We start from the raw sequence: 20,039 nt of genomic DNA, 5'->3' as shown, positions 1-20,039 counted from the left end.
CAAAACCGCCAATTACTACTAAAAACTAGCCCAATCGCCTTTCAAAAAGGGGTTCCCCGGTAGAATTCAAATTCCAGGGGCTAGATATGACATTATTGGGGTCACCTCAACCCGCGGACAGGAAAAGCAGCCTGCAGAAATTGTTAAAAAAGCCAAATTTCGCAACGCCGGATCCAGCTCGCTTTCCGAGCTGTCACATCGGCGATGCTTGGGTCTCAATCAACAAATATTTCATCTGTATGCTCATGTGAACCTGCAAGAATGAAGTCTCACCCGGACCTGCAGAAACAAGGCTGCCGGTCTCCTACAGCATCTCGCCTCCATCACTTCATCAGTTTACAGCATTATAAGTATCACTTTTGTTTTATGCAATTAAGGCGTTTGGGCATTACTTTTATTCTCTGCAAGGTTATATACTCACACGTTCAAGATAAAGCGCTGGGCGTTTCGTGCTTACCTAGCAGACTCCCACTGCATAATTAAGATGTTGATCAAATTAATGCATGCGATGTTTGCAATAACTCTTTCGTAATGAGGCATTTTAGGGCTTGTTAATCAAGGCTACAATCTTTTATACTGAAAGATTGTTGCTTGCATTATTAATTTCTGTAAAAATATGCTATGTCTAGCACACTAAAGGTATTTGTTTTCTTAATCATATGCTTTCGTCTTTTTTTATTCAGTCATTGTTTCATTCACATTTATCTCCAACAACTCCTGAATGCTTTGTATTGGAATGGGGTAAGTATTATGACTTTAGTCTCTCCTGTCACATATACCATTCTGCAAAGAGGTCATCGTTGTCTATTTCTGCACCAGCATCCTCTGAATAAGAGTATGAATGTAAACTATATTGACTAATCATTTAATCATACTTTTGTCTAATCTGTCATCCTTTTACTATTCTAAGGACATATTTAAGGCGATTAGCTCTAGCATAGCTATGTGGCATTGGTTTGCTCTGATTAATAAATATCTGGCATCTTTCTGTATGGCGAGCATTAAAGTAATCCATCTTGGAACTTACACTTGCTAAGGCCTTTCTATAGTCTGTTTTTATGTACTTCCTATCATAGGTGACTTCATCTCGGGATTTCCTCGTAAACTTCACCAATATCTGGACTTGGAGGTTATATTTACTGTTAATTTAGTTTGTGCCCCGTGATTTAATGTCCTGTATGCTCACTCGTAACATCTGCTTTAAAGTTCTTCAAAAATCTTTAAGGACTTCATGATTTTACAGGAGTCAATAGCCATTGAAGTTTAAATGGCTAGTAAGGCATCGTTGTTAAATGTAAAGTGTTTTTATCCTTCTCACAGTTGGGAACGTTACTTTAAAAAAGTAATTAGTTATAGTTACTCACTACTTGTTCCAAAAAGTAACTGAGTTAGTAACTGAATTACTCTATAATAAAAGTAACTCGTTACCAGGGAAAGTAACTATTTGTGTTACTGTTAAAAAAAAAAAAAAAAGTACGTTATTATAGGCCTATGTCAAATTTTTTTTTTTTTGGAGCAGTTTTCATAAGTCAGTTAAAATGAGTAGAAGAGACAGGTGTTCGTACATAACTTTCAATATTTATTGCATGTCAACAGACAGCAAGAGTTTTATCCTGCACTTCCAAGTATTATCTTTGTAAAAAAAAAAAAGTGTTTTTGGCCAAACTAGCTTTGTAGACGCGTGTCACACATAACATGTACACATTACATGCACGTTCTTGCCTTTGACCACAATGAATTTAAAGTAGTGCTTATATCTCCACCTTGAAAATGCCAACTTTTCACCGGATTGCTCCTTAATCGCCATCTCTGCCGATGCTGCTGCGAATCTCGTGTGCGTGCGTGTGTGTTTGACGCCGCTGTCGTAAAAACACTGGCTCTGATTGGCTACCATGAAACACATGACTCTGCCTTAGCCAATCATAATCGCTTATCTCGTTATTAACCCACTTCCTCACTCGCTGTGTGAGCCTGGGGGTGCGTTCGGTTACATAGTTTATTAAATCAATGCAAAGTAACGCACCGCATTTAACGTCCAGTAATATAAACGGCGTTATAATGACGGGAAAAGTAATTAGTTAGATTACCCCGTTACTGAAAAAATAGCGTCGTTACCTAACGTCGTTCTTTTAAAATTCCAAACACTGATCCTTCTGCAATGGTTGTGTATCAAGATGTATTTTTCTATATTTGTCCTAGTCCATACATTACTAAATATTTGCGATCTGGTTTCTTTTGAAACATTCACTCGTTGGGTTCTTATGGTTGAATGGAGTCTATCAAGTTTTTGTGGAAGTTAGCCAGAGAATAGTTCTGTTTTATAGTTCTGATATTTATGCGTGTGTTTTTACGCTTTCTGTATAAAACAAATTACTTTATTAGATGATTTTATTAACCTTGGTATTTCATTACAATGCAATCATTTAGATTCTATGGCTGCAGATGCAGAGAACCGTTTCTCTCACCTCATCTTTACAAAGCTGACTCTTTGGACTGGCGCTATTAATATGGGATCTATTAAGCTGATGTAAACATGGTCCTATTCCAATTGAGTTTTAAATGAGATTCGGCTCAATGCTCCACAGTCATCCTAAAGTCTACATGACCCGGAAGTTGCTGCTGACTTTATTTTATTGTAGTAACATATCTCCAGCTGAAACAGAATATTAATTAGAGGGCATGTTTAAGTTTGCGCTCTTGGTCTCTGTCTCTCACTCATAGCAAACTAACGGCTGGAGGGGTGTGTTTAAGTATATTCTGCACATGCAGGTGGTCAGTTTCCTCTGTGGATTCTCTCCGTCAGATGGAGTTCTATTAAGCAGGCATAGGAGTCTAGCCTAAAGAATGTTAATGTATCTGTGTATATGCTCTTAAGTAGCTGCTAGGACCCTAATTCTACCTCTATCATTTAACCTAAATTGTATTTCTGTCAAGATTAGACTCTAAACTATTTCTTTTTTGTAATTTTTTATTTTCAATTTTCAAGGGGAAATACAGAAAGCAAACCTTCAATATATTCCTAAATCAAAGACACTTGAAAGTTTATGCAATTACATATAAATCAAAACAGTATTAATAATAATGAAAAATAAACATATACCTATACTGTACATCCATACTCATATACACATAAAAACAATTGTCAATATAGTGTATCTTCTCTCAGGCCTGGAAATAAGTTTTTACAAGTGTCACCAGTGCTTTGTTTCCTCCTCTTAACAATAACTATATACAATAAAACATGGGGAGCTATTACTTACAGAAGATTCCAAAAATTGCCATATTCCAATATTGAAAAAAAAAAAAAATTGAACCTTTCAAAAGAGGTCTGGGCGTACTGGTTTAATGTAGTCAATCCATTTACTCCATATTTGTAGGAAGTCTTCCCTTAATGCTCTTAAGGAGAAAGATAATTTTTCCATCACATGTATATTATGTGTTATATCAATCCACTCCTTCACCGTGGGTGACTCTGGTTTTAACCATTTTCTGGTAATGACTTTTTTACTAGCTGCTAAGAGAATTAACAATAACTTCTTATCATTTCTGTTCCACCTCTCTGGGGGGATATTACCAAAGTATAAAAATTCACAGGTCTAGTCAATCTCTACCCCAAAGACAGCCGTCAGAGCTCCTTTAATCTCATGCCAGTATTGATTCAATTTCTGACACCCCCAAAAAATGTGATAATGGTTCGCTTCCATTTCCCCACATGATCTCCAGCAGCTAGTACCCTTCCCTTGATGTTTTTTCTGTGATGGTGTAGTGAAAAACCTGATAACGTTTTTCCAACAGAATTCTCTCCATGTGGCTGAACTTGTGGATTGCCACTGTGCTCTACAAATTCTGCCCCAGTCTTCATTTGAAATATTTAAGTCTCCTTCCCTTATCCACTTGTCCCTTATATACAGAGTATTTTCGGGTACATTTTGGAAAAACCCTTATACAACTTTGAAATGATCTTATTACATGGCTGAGCCTTGGATACTGCTAGGAAAACCTTTATTATTCCTGACTCAGCCCTTAACAGTACTCCTGGTTTAATTTTACTTTCTAAATAATCCCTCACTTGAAGATATCTATAAAAGTCACTTTGGTTAAGCCCAAATTTTTCCTTTAGTGAATCAAAGCTTTGGATTTTACCCTTGTCAAAAAAAGTGTAGTATTTTGAGATTCCTAATTTAGCCCAAATACGAAATCGATTATCTATTCTGTTTGGGAAGAAATCAGTATCAAAGGCACACCATCTTAATATTCTTGATGCTTCATTCAAACCCCCTATTTTCATTGTCCGGTGCCAAATTTGAAATGATACATTGATCAATGGGTTTGTTTCCTTATTAATTCTAGTTCTTAGCTTGTTGTCTGCAATGAGGGCAGATAACGGGGACTCTTCCATCATCCCTCGCTCTATTTCAATCCATTTAGCTAAATATACCGAACTACTCCAACAGACTAATTGGGCCGCATAATAATAGTATTGTAGACATGGAAGATTTAACCCACCGTTTTCTTTGCTTAACTGTAGCGTTTTAAATCTTATTCTGGGTTTTTTACCCTGCCATAAAAACCTAGATATTAATTTATTCCATTCCAGAAATTGTTGGTTCGGAATTTCCACCGGAAGTGACTGATAGAGATATAATAATTTTGGTAGAATAATCATTCGCACTGAATCAACTCTAGAACTTAGGCTGAATATGGGGATAAGATTCCAACGTATTAGATCAGATTTTATTTTCTTTTTTATTGACTTTGTGGGTTGGCTCATATATAACAATATATAGTCCGCAAAGAGAGCTAATTTATGCTCTCCCGACTCAATTTCTACCCCTTTAATTGAATGGTTCTGCCTAATCCATTGGCTCAATGGTTCAATAAATAGGGCAAATAAAAGTGGAGAGATGGGGCATCCCTGTCTTGTGCCTCGCTCTAATTGAAATGGATCAGATAAATCCCCATTAATTTTAATCCTTGCGCAAGGTTTGTCATACAATGTCTTAATTATTTCAGTAAAGTTATTGTGAAATCTAAATTTTGTTAATACTTTATATAAAAAGTTCCATCTTACAGAGTCGAAGGCTTTCTCCGCATCTAAACTCACTAAAGCAGCTTCCACTTTGTGATTTGAAACGTGTCTGAGAACATGCAGGGTCCTTCTAATGTTATCAGATGCTTGCCTTTTACAGATGAAGCCTGTTTGATCCAAATTAATGAGATCTGGGAGAATGTTTTCTAGTCTTCGTGCCAAAATAGAGGTAAATAATTAATAATCAACATTTAAAACACTAATAGGCCGATAATTTCCACACTCCGATTTATCTTTTCCCTCTTTAGAGATGACAGAAATGATTGCTTCTCTCCATGAAGGTAAAATTTCCCTTTTCTGTACTACCCAATTGAATGCCTTTAGTAGAGACGGGGCCAGTTGATCAAACATGGTTTTATACCATTCTGCATTATAGCCATCCGCCCCTGGGGATTTGCCTGTCTTTAGTCTAGTCACGGCTACTTTTAGCTCTTCCAAAGTAATTTCTGCTAATAAAAATCTATTTTGCTCTTCTGACGCTTTAGGCAAATCTATTGAAGCTAAAAATGCATCTATCTGCAAATCATTATTAAATTTAGGCTGTGAGTAGAGAGCTTTATAAAAAGTTTCAAAAGTCTGCTGTATTTGCTCCAATTTACAATAAATTTCCCCTGTTTGAGTATTCTTTATTTTATTGATTGTTCTTTCTGCTTGTTGCTTTCTTAGTCTGTAAGATAACAATTTAAATGACTTCCCCCCAGTTTCATAGTATCTTTGCTTTAAGAATATAAGTTTATTCTGTAATTCTTTAGAATATATATCATCTATTTCTCTAACTATTTTCTTAATATCTTGCTTCACCTTATGATTCATTGTAGCCCTATGTTCAGTCTGCAATCTTTTCAATTTAATTTCAAGTTCCTGCATTTTCTGCCTTCTAAGTTTCTTTAAATGAGATGTGATGGCTATTATCTTGCCCCTTATTACCGCCTTTAGTGCATCCCAAAGCATTGATGGTGACACCTCCCCATTATCGTTTATTTCCAAATATGATCTAATCTCGTTTTCTAAATTTAATTTGGTTTGGGAGTTGTTTAAAATATCAGAATTCATTCTCCAAACTGTGGATCTAGGTTTCCTTTCTAAACACATCGACATGTAAATGGGACTATGATCAGAAATATCCATGGTACCTAATTCGCAGTGGTGGACCAAATGAAGATCCTTTTTAAAAGTAAAGAAGTAATCTATTCTAGAATATGTCATATGAGGATGAGAATAGTGAGAATAGTCACGAGTTTTTGGATTCAGTTCCCTCCACACATCTACTATACCTATCTCTTTTAACATGCCATTCACCTTTTTAATCAGTGGTTTTAATTCCATAGTATTTCTAGAGCAATCCAGACCCGGGTTTAGGCGAAAGTTAAAGTCACCTCCACATATTAAAATTCCTTGGACTTTAGTAACTATTAAATCAAACACTTCACGATAGAAATTCCACTCTGAACTTGGAGGGGCATAGACATTCAAAAAACTTACTAACCTTCCCTCTATTTTACCTGTTATCAGTACAAATCTTCCTTCCTTATCTCTCATTTCTGAAATATGTTCATAGTTCAGTTTTTTAGATATGAGTATGGCCACTCCTCTTTTTCGTACTGATTTATAGGATGCAAAATATACCTCTTTAAAGCCCATTTTGATTAACTTAAGATGTTCAACATCATTTAAATGAGTTTCATGTAAAAACACTACCTTCGCTCTTGCCTTCTTTAGTTTGGAGAAAATCTTTCCTCTCTTAACAGGATTGAGTACGCCGTTGACATTAAATGAAACAATTTTCATGGAATAGTAGTGGCAAAAGTGTCTTAACATACAGCATCCCCTTTGATAGAACTAACGTAAACTGAAACAAATTAACAAAACCAAAAACTAAATTCTTAATTAACCATAGATAAGATACAAAGTGAACTTCCATAATTGAAGTCGTTACCTCGACTTCTGACGAGCCATCACTAGTAGGCTGCAAGGGAAAGCCCCTCTTTATAGACTTGTAGAAGGGGCCCTTGTAGATAGCAGATTCGATTGAAGTCATTTGAGCTAATACTGCATATCCCGAATATTCAAAACTGGGCTGAATTGACTAGGTTGTAAAAAAAAAAAAAAAAAAATTCTCAAAATGCCGGCTCCCCATCTCTCTTTCCTCTTGATAAGCTATAAAGAAGCCGGGAATCCTGACCGGGCAGAGATTATCGAGATTAGGAACTCGCGTCTTTTCTTTGGAATGTCTGCAACTTCTCCCTGAATGTTGGGCCTCTCCTCTGTTGAAGATCGCGGATACCCTTGCTTTGGCCGCCTCTCTGCCAGGTCATCCGTTGGATCTGTTCCATCAGGGTGCCCGGTTGACTGATAGGCTGCACTGGAAGTCCTCGCTTTGCCATATCTTGCGTTGCTTCCTCCACTGTGTTATATATTTTCGTTCCATCCTCATACATCACCATCAAACGATCGGGAAACAGAGTTCTAAATTTCACTCCACTGTCCTTCAGGACTTTGCGTATCTCTGCGTACTCTCTACGCATCTGGAGTACTTGAGGAGCGTAATCGTTGTCAAGGTTAATCTGCTTTCCCTGCCAGGAAAATCCTCTCATTTGCCATGCCTGACGAACGATCTGTTCTTTCATTGTAAAACTTAGGAATTTAACCACAATTGATCGCGGTTGTGCGTCTGCTGGCGGCTGCTTTCCGAGCGATCTGTGGGCTCGTTCAATCTGAAACGGTGCGTCCTCTGGTAAATTTAAGTTTTCTCTCAGGAGTTTTTCCAGAAACACAGTCATTGTCGGAGAATCCTTTTCGGCACCTTCCGGCACGCCATATATTCTAACGTTATAACGTCTTGAACGACCCTCTATGTCCACGAGTTTCTCTTCCATTTTGCTGTGCATCTTCAGCATGGCAGTGAGTACCTCTTCCGCATTTTGAATCCTTTCTTCAGCCGTCTCAATTCGGCCTTCCGCCTCTTCTAGTCTAGCATTGGTATTCGAAATTTCTGCTTTAATGTCCTCAAGCTGGGTTTTATTATCTCGACGAAAATCTCTTAACTCCCTAAGAATGAGGCTCAGGTCGACGGTCTCTGCGGCAGGTATCACTGGGTCTTCCTCGTGGCTGCTTATCTGTGTGCTGGGAGGTGAGGGCGCGGGGTTGTCGTCGTATATCTCTGTAGATTTTGATACTTTCTTCGTTTTACACCTAGTTTCCATCTTACTCCCTTTGTATTCTTACGTTATATATTACTTAAATCGTGATTTAAAGAGTATAGGGAGCTTTCTAGACTATTTTATTCGGGAGCACCAGCTCTATGCTGCCATCTTGACGATGTCCAACCCGGAAGTCCGTCAGACTCTAAACTATTTCACGTAAAACCCAAGGTACAGTAAACTCTCCGCAAACTACTGGTGGTGGTCCTTCTCATATGCCCCAAATGATAAGTCAATCACGGTCTTCTCATACAATGCCCTATCGTGGTAATCTACACACAAGGCTTTCACATCACACAGCTAGTCGGGCCTCACTTTACACAGCCTAACAAAGCTTCATATTACTCACCCTATAGCAGCTTTTCCTCATTTGACAATGACCTTCAGGTAAGTGACTATTGTTTACATAACTGTCTATTATTGTCCTTCACAAAATTGGCCTGTGATGGTTTTTCTCCGCTTTTTCTCAGCGGACGTTGTGGCTTTTCTTTAAGGCCTATCGGGGCCGTTCCCTCTTCTGTGGCCCGCCGGGGCCTTTTCTGTGGCCTAACTCTATGCATGGCCTATCGTGGCCTCTATCAATGTCCAGCCTATCATGGCCCATCTCCTCTACTCTATAAGCTAATTCCTTTTAACCCTCTGGAGTATAAAGGTATTTTTGGGGCCTGGAGAAGTTTTGTCATGCCCTGACATTTGTGTTTCTTTCAGTTTCTTATACACATCTAAATGGCTAAAGTCTAATCTCACTGTAATCACAACACACTGGGCTATAATAATATGTGAGCAGCATGTATGTACATGATTGTGTTTTTGAGAAAAAAAAAAGTTATGCGTGGATCACTTGAATGAGGCAATAAAACACAAAGAACATTGGTTCACGGGACTTTTGAAAACTGGAACTTGTAGCCTAGAATTTTTATTTCTAAATTATGTGAAAATCATCTTGTTTACTCGCTTACAGAAAACAATATATTGATTTAAATTTTCTAAGACACTTTTTGTTGGTAAAAGTCATATGCGAGTAGGCGTCAACTATCATGAATATTAGGGGTGTCACAATTTCGATTTTAAATCCTCGCACTCGATCATCTCACCTCTGCTCGCGCGAACAATTTTATTTTTGTCAGTCGTAGGGCGGGGCTTGCTGTTTCAGTTGTTATCTCAAATGTCATTGGTTATTCCCCTTTTCCTAAAGTCCGTATTCGACGCCTGTTAGAAAATGAGTAATAATTCACTTGACTTGACCCATGACTTCATCAGTGGACCAGATACATGCGAGTAATCATTTATTTTGCTTGTTTAATTTATTTTTGTCTTTAATGTAATTTAATGCATTGTTTATAGAGTAGATCTTTTGTAGATACTTGATTAACTGGAATTCTTCTGATTGCTAGTGATTGTGCAGTCTTGTAATAAGAGATACACATATTTTACAGACTGTAATGATGCACAAACACACACACATACTGTACATACATACATATATACATATATATATATATATAAATCTAAATGAATGACAGTGAAGTGTTTAACAAGTGTTTTATCTTTAATCTTTTAAATAGATACATCGTAATATTTGAAGGTTAGTTTAGTCATTTTTTATTGTTTTTGTTTGTTTTGTTATGAACTTGAATGTCATCTTTTGTGACTGCACTTACAAAAGAGAAACTGGATGGCAGTTTATTTTAAGTTTTCAATTGACTAAAGATATAAGTTATTGTTACATTATGTTGTTAATAAAAGTTTTAAATTTGACAGTGTAATGTGGTACATTGCAAACAAAGGTCAGATATTATATTACATAAAAGTCTAGTTTGAAAAATGACAATCTGTGCTTTAAAGAGAATAAATGTAAAAATCGAGAATCGAATCGAACCGTGACCTTAGAATCGAAAATGCAATCGAATCGAGGATTTGGAGAATCGTGACACCCCTAATGAATATAATTGTGATTTACACCTGAGAAGACAAAGGCCTGCATAATGAGCTGCATAATGAGCCTCTCAGTCAGCTGTGCCACTGAGGGAGGACTTACAAGAAAGAATGTGAGAACAAAATAAATCTATATAATTTTATGTTTGTAGTTTATTTAGAATATATTTAATTATCCCACAACATAGTTTAATATCCACTGGTAAGTGCAATTAAACAGTTTATTAGGAAGCAAAACATTCAGTTTGAAAGTCAGCTTTGATTGTTCCTAATAAACTGTTTAATTTAAAAAAATGATACATTTATTTGTTACATTTACATTATTTACATCAAGCTTTTGAATGGTATAGTATTGTATATTGTTATTGAAACTTCACAATGTTTCAATTGCTTATACATTTAGTTAGGAATTATAGTTTGGAAAAAGCCTTTGGAAAAAGTCTAACTAGTAAAATGTTTACACGTTATGTGAAAACTAGTACAAGTATATAAATAAATAAAAAGAGACTTACTCATGTTTATGATCTCTGCTGAATAAAGTCATACTTATTTTCTGCGGAAATCCAAATCTCAAATCCTCAACCACATCACATCTTTTTGGGATGAATTATGTCTTATTCCTCTCATCGCGAAGCAAACAGAAAAATAAAAAAACTTAGAGAACAGTCTCGCTGCGTTGTCTCTGTTGTATGGCATATTCAAGCCGTGCGCTTCAGTGAAACATTATAATCTGTATAGAGCGTTCAGCGCGGGGGCGTGGTCGCATTAGAAGATAATGAAGGGAGACATGAAAAAATGACATTGCATTGTTTTCATATGGATTACTTTATCACTGAATATTTGTTTTCAGCAGCGCTTGTTTAGTTTAAAACTAGACATGTCAAGCTTTCTATAGATATATCTTTCATGTCTCTTCGTTAAGTATTCACTCAGTTAATTTTTTACAGTTACAGTTAATTTGAATGATGCGTGTCTAAATGAAGATCAGCGCAGACAAAGGAGCTGCAGACAGCACACCTTGTTTGTTATCTTTATTTTATAAGTGCACAAAGTTTTGTTGTTCTTGTGTCTGTATACAAAAAAAGTAGATCCTTTACAGATTCGATTGATGTATTGCTCTAATCTGTACGATCAAAACTGAAAGTGTAATTTAAGTTCTTTTCAGGGTTATCAGGAGAAAATGCCTCATAATGCCTATACGAGATAATCGAGTTGAGAGGGTTCACAGTCCAGGCAAAGTGATCACAGAGACAACAATTTACAAAACCCAATGTGCCCCCTAGGGGGCGCAGCGTTTAGTTCCCTAGAAGTGGAACCCGACTGTATTTACCCAGAGTTTAGGAATATGCAGAGTGAAACTTCCCAAATGGGCAAATTAAAAACTGTGAAATGTGAAGCAAGATAATCCAGGATCTTTTTCCAGTATGTCTTGCTTTCCACAATACTCATGCAGGAGATCACAGTCTGATAACGAGAGAGTTGCCATTATGGACAGCATCAAAATTTGATATTCTACCCTTAATGCCAGATTTCTGGAGGCTAAATGTAGGGTTTCATCCAAAGGCCTCTTGAGACTGATTTTACTGGTGACTGTCAATACCTGTTGCTGCAGATATGGACTGCTGAAGTCTTTACCATATCAAGTAACTGTAAAGTGATTGCTTTTCTCACGGTCCAGTAGTTTTCAAATTGTATAACAAAGGGACACCTTTCATCTGAATATAGTCATAAGTTGTCTGTCCTTCTATAGCTTCCATTCCCTTTCTTTCTCTTTCATTTTTTAATGTAGTCTTTTATTTTGTCCATGACTCATCTCTGCACCACAAGATATATTGACAGGGAATGATGACAAGGAAGACACAAATAACAGGCAAATAAATAACATTTCTGGTTAATTAATATAACTATGAAATGCTGACATGATAATATTATGGATTGCTAGTTCGAGAATTAAAATTGGCAGACGCACGTGCACTTAGAATAAACAGATGATATCGTTTGCTGGTGTGGACGCTAATATCGTTATCTTTACAGTTATCGTTCTTGGTGTGCACGGGCCTTTATGGGTTTGATTACAAGGAAATGTATACCTTTTATATCCCTTTGGATATGGCAAATGTACTCAACCTCTTCCACCAATATTACTCTTTTTTTTTTTCATTCTGTAAAGCTACTTTGAAATAATGTGCAAAATGAACTAACCAGTGGCATGGGCTCCACAAGAGCTTCAGGTGGATGTGGTGGTCTGGCGGCCAGCAGTGGGGCCAGGTGCATAGGGGCGACTCCATTCTGCTCGATTTGATCCAGTTCACTCAGCTGTTGTGTGACAGAATCCATCTCCTCCTGTAGTTTTTCAGTGTGGACACTAATCTCAGATATCTTCTCAGCAGCCTGGGCAGTGAGGAACGCCTCCTTTAAATCCACCAGGTGCAGGACACGCCACTCCTCCAGGCGAACCAGCCTATTCAGCTCATCGAACTGCTGGTTCACATACTGCTCCAGCTCTTCCACACTCATCTGAAACATAACCAAACATTTACTTTTAAAAATAATTCACTGAGAGGCTTAAGAATGTTACGTTGACTGAAAGCATAAAAGACAAGCTAAACTGAAACCAGCTACACAAACCTATAGGTAAGGGTTGCACAATTGACAAAAAAAAAAAAAGAGAAAAAAGAGAGAAAAAAATTATAATGTCAATACCTATATAGATAAATGACTTTCTTCAGATTAACACAATCAAAGATTTTGTCCATATAATGCAAGTGTGTTTAAAAATGCAAGTAAAAAAAAGTGTAAAGTATAAGCATTTCACTAAGACATTGATTCATTATATGGAGTATGAATCATGTGAAAAATTACATAATATGAAAAAAGGACTTTGGACCAATGGCAACAGTCGATTTATTCTCCTTAGCCCAGGTAAGATGCCTCTGACATTGTCTGGGGTACAGGAGTGGCTTAAGAGGAATACGACAACTGTAGCCAAATTCCTTGACACGTGAAGATCTCTAAAATTCTTTAATCCAGTTTGCTTGATAATCCTCATAATGCTCGGTTGTTTGTGCATTTTTTTCTTCCTCACTTTTTTGTTCCACTCAACTTTCTGTTAACATGCCTGGATACAACTTATTAGCAATGCATTTTTGTGACTTACACTCCTTGTGAAGGGTGTAAATGATTGTCAGATACCATTTTGAAGGCTCAGGAAACCTTTGCTGGTGTTTTGAGTTGATTAGATGATTAGCATCATCTAATCATGATTAGATGATTAGCATCATCATATTTAATTTGTTGAGATTGTGAATTGGTGGGTTTTTGTTAAATGTGAGCCAAAATCATCACAATTAAAAGAACCAAAGACTTAAGACTACTTCAGTCTGTGTGCACTGAAATTATTTAATACACGAGTTTCACAATTTGAGTTGAATTACTGAAATAAATGAACTTTTCCACGACATTCTAATTTATTGGGAAGCACCTGTATTTACTGTAAGCTCCACAGTATTACCCCATATTTTAGATTTGAAACATTTAACAGGTGTGCAGTATTATTCATTTAATATGAATTATGTGTTATATTATCCTAAAGAAATGGTGGTTTACTTTTCATCGAAGCATTAAAAGTGGTAGCCTATTTTAGTGAGCTAGGCTACATACATGAATCTACACTCACCTAAAGGATTATTAGGAACACCTGTTCAATTTCTCATTAATGCAATTATCTAATTAACCAATCACATGGCAGTTGCTTCAATGCATTTAGGGGTGTGGTCCTGCTCAAGACAATCTCCTGAACTCCAAACTGAATGTCAGAGTGGGAAAGAAAGGTGATTTAAGCAATTTTGAGTGTGGTATGGTTGTTGGTGCCAGAGGGGCCGGTCTGGGAATTTCACAATCGGCTCAGTTACTGGGGTTTTCACGCACAACTATTTCTAGGGTTTACAAAGAATGGTGTGAAAAGGGAAAAACATCCAGTATGTGTCAGTCCTGTGGGCGAAAATGCCTTGTTGATGCTACAGGTCAGAGGAAAATGGGCCGACTGTTTCAAGCTGATAGAAGAGCAACTTTGACTGAAATAACCACTCGTTACAACAGAGGTATGCAGCAAAGCATTTGTGAAGCCACAACACGCACATCCTTGAGGTGGATGGGCTACAACAGCAGAAGACCCCACCGGGTACCACTCATCTCCACTATTCGGTTGTTAAGTGATGACGTAAGAAGCGCTGCTTCCGGGTCCAAGCCTCAACTCGCTTCACTTGAGAATACTACCCCAGCAGGCGTTTATGAGCACTGTTTATTCATATTAATCATTTAAGCTAAACGCTTTCAAACTTACGGTATACACTACAGTCTCCGTGCTCACAGCGTCCCAAACACAAATAATTTTTATATATATTTTTTATATTTATATTTTCATTGTCTGGCTATCTGGGACTTCGGTATGGAGTTAAAGGTTAAGATTATAACTTTTTCGCTAGTATTGTATCACATTGTGAGTTTATATTAGCACCTTTTGTTGTTTTCTCGTTGTAACTGATAGAGCGTTTGGACACGGAAGCACTGCTATGTGACGTCAGACTTAACAATCGAATAAATAGGAAAAAGAGCCTACAATTTGCACAAGCTCACCAAAATTGGACAGTTGAAGACTTGGAAAAATATTGCCTTGTCTGATGAGTCTTGATTTCTGATGAGACATTCAGATGGTAGGGTCAGAATTTGGCGTAAACAGAATGAGAACATGGATCCATCATGCCTTGTTACCACTGTGCAGGCTGCTGGTGGTGGTATAATGGTGTGGGGGATGTCTTCTTGGCACACTTTAGGCCGCTTAGTGCCAATTGGGCATCGTTTAAATGCCACGGCCTACCTGAGCATTGTTTCTGACCATGTCCATCCCTTTATGACTACTGTCACGGCCAGCTCGTTGTATGAGGGACACAGTGCTTAAACTCCTCCAGAAGCACCAATTCTCTTAACTCCTCTTTAGTGGTGATTTTCACTGAAGTACACCATCGACCAATTAAATTCTCCTTTTCCCTGGCAAACTCAATATAAGTGCATCCATCATTTTTATTAAAACTCCAAAATTTTTGACGATACGCTTCAGGCACGAGTTCATATATGCATGTAACACAGCTGATTTCATGGTATCATACTCGGCACTCTGTTCCAGGGTGAGAGCAGAATAAACTTCCTGGGCTTTACCTGTGAATACGCATTGTAACAAAGTCCAAAACTTTTGGGCCATTTCAAAGGTAAAGCAACACGTTCAAAGTGATAGAAATATTTATCTATTTCCTTTTCAGAAAACGGCGGAACTAATCACATTCCTGTGAACGTCAAACACATGTTCATAATCAGCCAACGGATGAGATTCAACATAGTACAGTGTTTTTATTTGATATATTCAAGTGCGCGGTGAATGTCTTCAAGTGCGGGTAGTACGATAAACACAGGGACTGGATTGTAGACAGGTGAGCAAGTTTGATTCAGGAGTGTGAAAGCCACATTCAGATCACTCATATTTGTTCTCTTCCTTCACAGAGGCCGAAGACAATACCAGTGTGGGATATACATAGGAGACTACAGAGACCGTTGAATCGCAGGTAACGATAAGGTGATCCGTGGTCCTGAGGGCAGCAGAATAAGGACACAGTTTAGTGTTACAAAAGGGTAAGAATACCTTACCGTCTGGTCGGCAGTGAAGTGTCAGGAGCTCAGGAAAAAAGTGCGAAGGGTCTGTTCCTGTTGGAGGCTTGACGGAGAACTGAAGTTGTGGTGAGTGTTTTATAGTGCTCTGATTGGATCATTGATGAGGGGCAGGTGAGGCTGATTAGTACTCAGGGGAACGTGAGCGTTGTGGATTGGCTGAAACCGGGCTTGTCAGATCCCTGACAGCACATCAACTCACAAAATTTCCACTCTTTTTGCTTCCAACTCCAACCTCTTTAACTGAAACTGTCTATCTTCCTGTTCTCTCTCCAACTCAAGTTCCAATTTTCGTACGAATAATTGTTGCTCTAATTTCTTTGCTGCAAATTCTCTTTCTACCTCTCTCTCTCTCATATCGTGATCCTCACGCTCAACACAGATATTCACCGCAATCCAAATGCAGCGGTTTCTCTTGCAGTGACATAGTATGAAATTTCAGCTCATTTTCAACATCACAGGGAGAAAACACAGAAGATTCGCTTGGAACAATAGAATCAGTTCCTACCTCTAAAACTCTTCTATCCATGAGTGATCATTTCAAAGTTGTCACGAGTGTTTCCATCAGTCTCTTATCTTTAGTAAGATCAATATTAGAGTGTTCGGCAATTTGTAATAATTGCTCCTTTTTTCACCTCTATCATTTTTCATCTTTTCATCTCAAGTAAAGATTCCGAGGGGCAAGCGAAGAAATCCTCAGGCACATTAGACATCTTTGTTCTAACACACACACCTTTGCAACAACACAAACAACTCACACAAGCGAGAGGGTTGCATCTACTAAAACTACACCTCCCATAATCCACTGCTTCAAAAGGATCTACAACCATCAGTTACGTAACATACTCATTCACAAAAAACCTCAAAGACTTATAACAAGTCAAAAACACATTGTAGGTTAGCGAGGGAAAAAAAACACACTCAACCCCCCCCCCTCCCTCCCACAAATGTGTCTTATTGACAAATATTGCTGAATAGGTTCACCTCCTGAGATACTCCAGATCTTATTTGACAGAAAACTAACTAATTCCTATCTAGTCTTCGAGGATGTACCGACTCGGGGCGACATTAAACGCTAAACTCAGTGACGATCAGTCAAACTGAAAGTCCGAAAGCGTACCCCCAACAGAGATTTAAACCTCCACCCAGAATAACCCTTGAAAACAAAAAATACTAAATAATAACCAAAGCAACAAACAGTGTTCCGTCAGAAGGACTGTATACACAACCCAGCTGGATACACTTCCTAACCAGAGTTCTCATTCACAAAAAGGATGACCATTCACAAAAATAATCACGTAGCTACTCACCAACTCCCTACTCCAAAAAATCCCGGATGAGCCCCCAATTCATGTCACGGTTCCGGACCGTCACATAAAGAAGTTCACACATACTTGTTTGATTAGCAAGATTCTTTATTCAATATAACATAACCTGTTACAAAAATATAACACAATGTCTAGGGATTAAATAAACAAAAGAAAATACCAGTCCAATGGGCAAGGAACGTTGATAAATAATAATCAACAAAAGAAAACAGGTTGGAGCAAATGACTCCTCTGAAGAACCAGGTTCTCACAGAGGAAGTACTGTGGGGCAGTTCAGTCAAACATTTATAGTCTCTGCCCAGAAATTATCCAAATAGCTTGGACGTCACATGACGATGAGGATAATTGTTATCCTGTCACCATCAGGTAAAGAAGAGAAAGACAGGGTCATATCAACCACCATGTAAAGATCCTCTGATGGCTGCTTCCAGCAGGATAATGCACCATGTCACAAAGCTAGAATCATTTCAAATTGGTTTCTTGAACATGACAATGAGTTCACTGTACTAAAATGGCTCCCACAGTCACCAGATCTCAACCCAATAGAGCATCTTTGGGATGTGGTGGAATGGGAGCTTCATGCCCTGGATGTGCATCCCACAAATCTCCACCAACTGCAAGATGCTATCCTATAAATATGGGCCAACATTTCTAAAGACTGCTTTCAGCACCTTGTTGAATCAATGCCACATAGAATTAAGGCAGTTCTGAAGGTGACAGGGGGTCAAACACAGTATTAGTATGGTGTTCCTAATAATCCTTTAGGCAAGTGTATATGCAAAGTGTCAATATTCTCACATATTATTTTTGTCAAAAGCACATTTAAATTTATATTTAAAAATCCTTTAATAAAACGGCATGCATTCCTGACACACACATACTTTGTTATTTGTAACCTGTCCTTTAATATGACAGATAACTACTTGGGCAAAATATATCCGTTTGTACACTGATTGAGATTAAGTTGCATGTTTCATGAATTATTTCTTTTATTTTAGTAAAACCTGACAGATTGTATACTTTTGCTACCATTACTGTCCCTTTGCATCAACTGGCAACAGTTTCATGAAAAACTTTTACATGCGACTGACGTGCAGTTAATGCAGTGGCCCTGTGGCAGTGGTAGTAGGCATTTTGGTTGGCCACCTACTATTTATGCACTAGACCAGGGGTGTCAAACAAAATAATTTAATATCAATATTTATCTCAATAAAAAAAAATTCAATAATTGTAAAATTAATTTTAAACACATTTTCAATATTTTGATATACATTACCAGTATTTCCCATACATTGATTTATTTGTGGTGTTTGACTTCGTTGAATAAACATGAATACTGCCCGTTTCAAAATCAAAACACATTGCGGGTGTTTTATCTGAATGTATATCTGAAGGGAACCGACTGTCTTCAGAAAAGTTTTGATGGCATTTTCATGTTATCTAATAAAGCATAGTTCATAAGCAGAGCTGTTTTGATTACAGCAGTTACTGGAGAAACTGCTGGTTCTACCGCTCTCACAGCGCCTCATGCTTGCAGACAAGCACTTTGCATTCAAGTCCGTATCCAGCAACATGTTTTTTTTTCTCTCTGCAGCAACTCATTTTTCATACTCTTCATATATTTTTTCCAATCTATAAGCAAAGCAGTTTTCATACTCTTCATATATTTTTTCCAATCTATAAGAATAATCAGCTTGCACTACAAATTAAAAGTTTTTGAACAGTAAGATCTCTCTCTCTCTCTCTCTCTCTCTATATATATATATTTCTATTTCTATATATATATATATATATATATATATATATATATATTTTTTTTTTTTTTTAAATAATTATTCTTAAACATTAACTTACTTGTTCAGTATTTGTTTCTTTCTAAAATATTATATGGTTTTAAATGAGGTGTCATAGACTTGACAAATAAATTTTTCATACATTTGTATGCACAGACATATGTTGTGGGCGTTCTTGGCAGTTTTTACAAGGGTTTTTTTAAAAGTTTTCATATCAATATCAGAATTATATAGTGTCGACCGAAATTAAGAAATATATTGTGATATAAAATTTGGCACTATCATCCAGCCCTACCTGATGAAATTGATTAATTGGACAAGGTGCGTTTAAATAAGGGTTGAATCTAAACTCTGCAGGGCTCCGGCCCTCCAGGAATTGAGTTTAAGGGCCGTTTCTTAGTCAACGCGAGAAACGCGAGCAAGCAACGCGAGCGACGCGCTCCCTTTCATAGTCTAAACAGTGAACGCAAGCGTCACGGATGATGCGTGTATGAAATACACCGTTCACGCAACAGGGGGTAGTAGAGTCGGATGATATTGGTAGAGTCGGGTCGTGTGATATTCAGATCACAATGGCAATGGCTGATCAACTATCGCATAAATGTGGATGAATACGTATAAGTTCGCATAATTTTTCCTCTTCCCCGCCATTGTATTCAAAACCTTCTTCTTCTGTAATAATACAATATACTTGAATTAATGTACAATACCTGCAATGTCGCCCCCACCGACAACGCATAGTATTGCGTGAATCGGCGCGTCGCGTATCAAAAACTAGGACGACACATTTGGCTACGCAACGACACATAATGGTGGCCGAAGCGTAACGATGCGTAGCCTCGGGGACGCGTATGCGTACAGATGCGTTGACTATGAAACGGCCCTAATCCCCCTGCACTAGACAGATGTGTATGACCTGCAGTGTTTCCCACAGAATAAGATTCTATTTGCAGTGGGATCATTTGGTTATATTTGG

The 20,039-nt window shown here is 37.7% G+C and overlaps 1 protein-coding gene across 1 annotated transcript in view; it reads right to left on the bottom strand.

Moving 5' to 3' along the window:
• trim44 (tripartite motif containing 44) overlaps nt 1-20,039 on the bottom strand; it is a 61,673-nt gene that overhangs the window by 18,223 nt on the left and 23,411 nt on the right. Inside the window, exon 4 of the mRNA XM_052544513.1 lies at nt 12,427-12,741. Coding sequence (XP_052400473.1) covers nt 12,427-12,741 — 315 coding nt within the window. The remainder of the gene's footprint in view (nt 1-12,426; nt 12,742-20,039) is intronic.

Source organism: Carassius gibelio, chromosome A25 (genome assembly GCF_023724105.1).
Source record: "Carassius gibelio isolate Cgi1373 ecotype wild population from Czech Republic chromosome A25, carGib1.2-hapl.c, whole genome shotgun sequence".
Taxonomy (NCBI): domain Eukaryota; kingdom Metazoa; phylum Chordata; class Actinopteri; order Cypriniformes; family Cyprinidae; genus Carassius; species Carassius gibelio.
The sequence above is the reverse complement of the archived record's forward strand: the minus strand, read 5'-3'. Positions and strand labels throughout refer to the sequence as shown.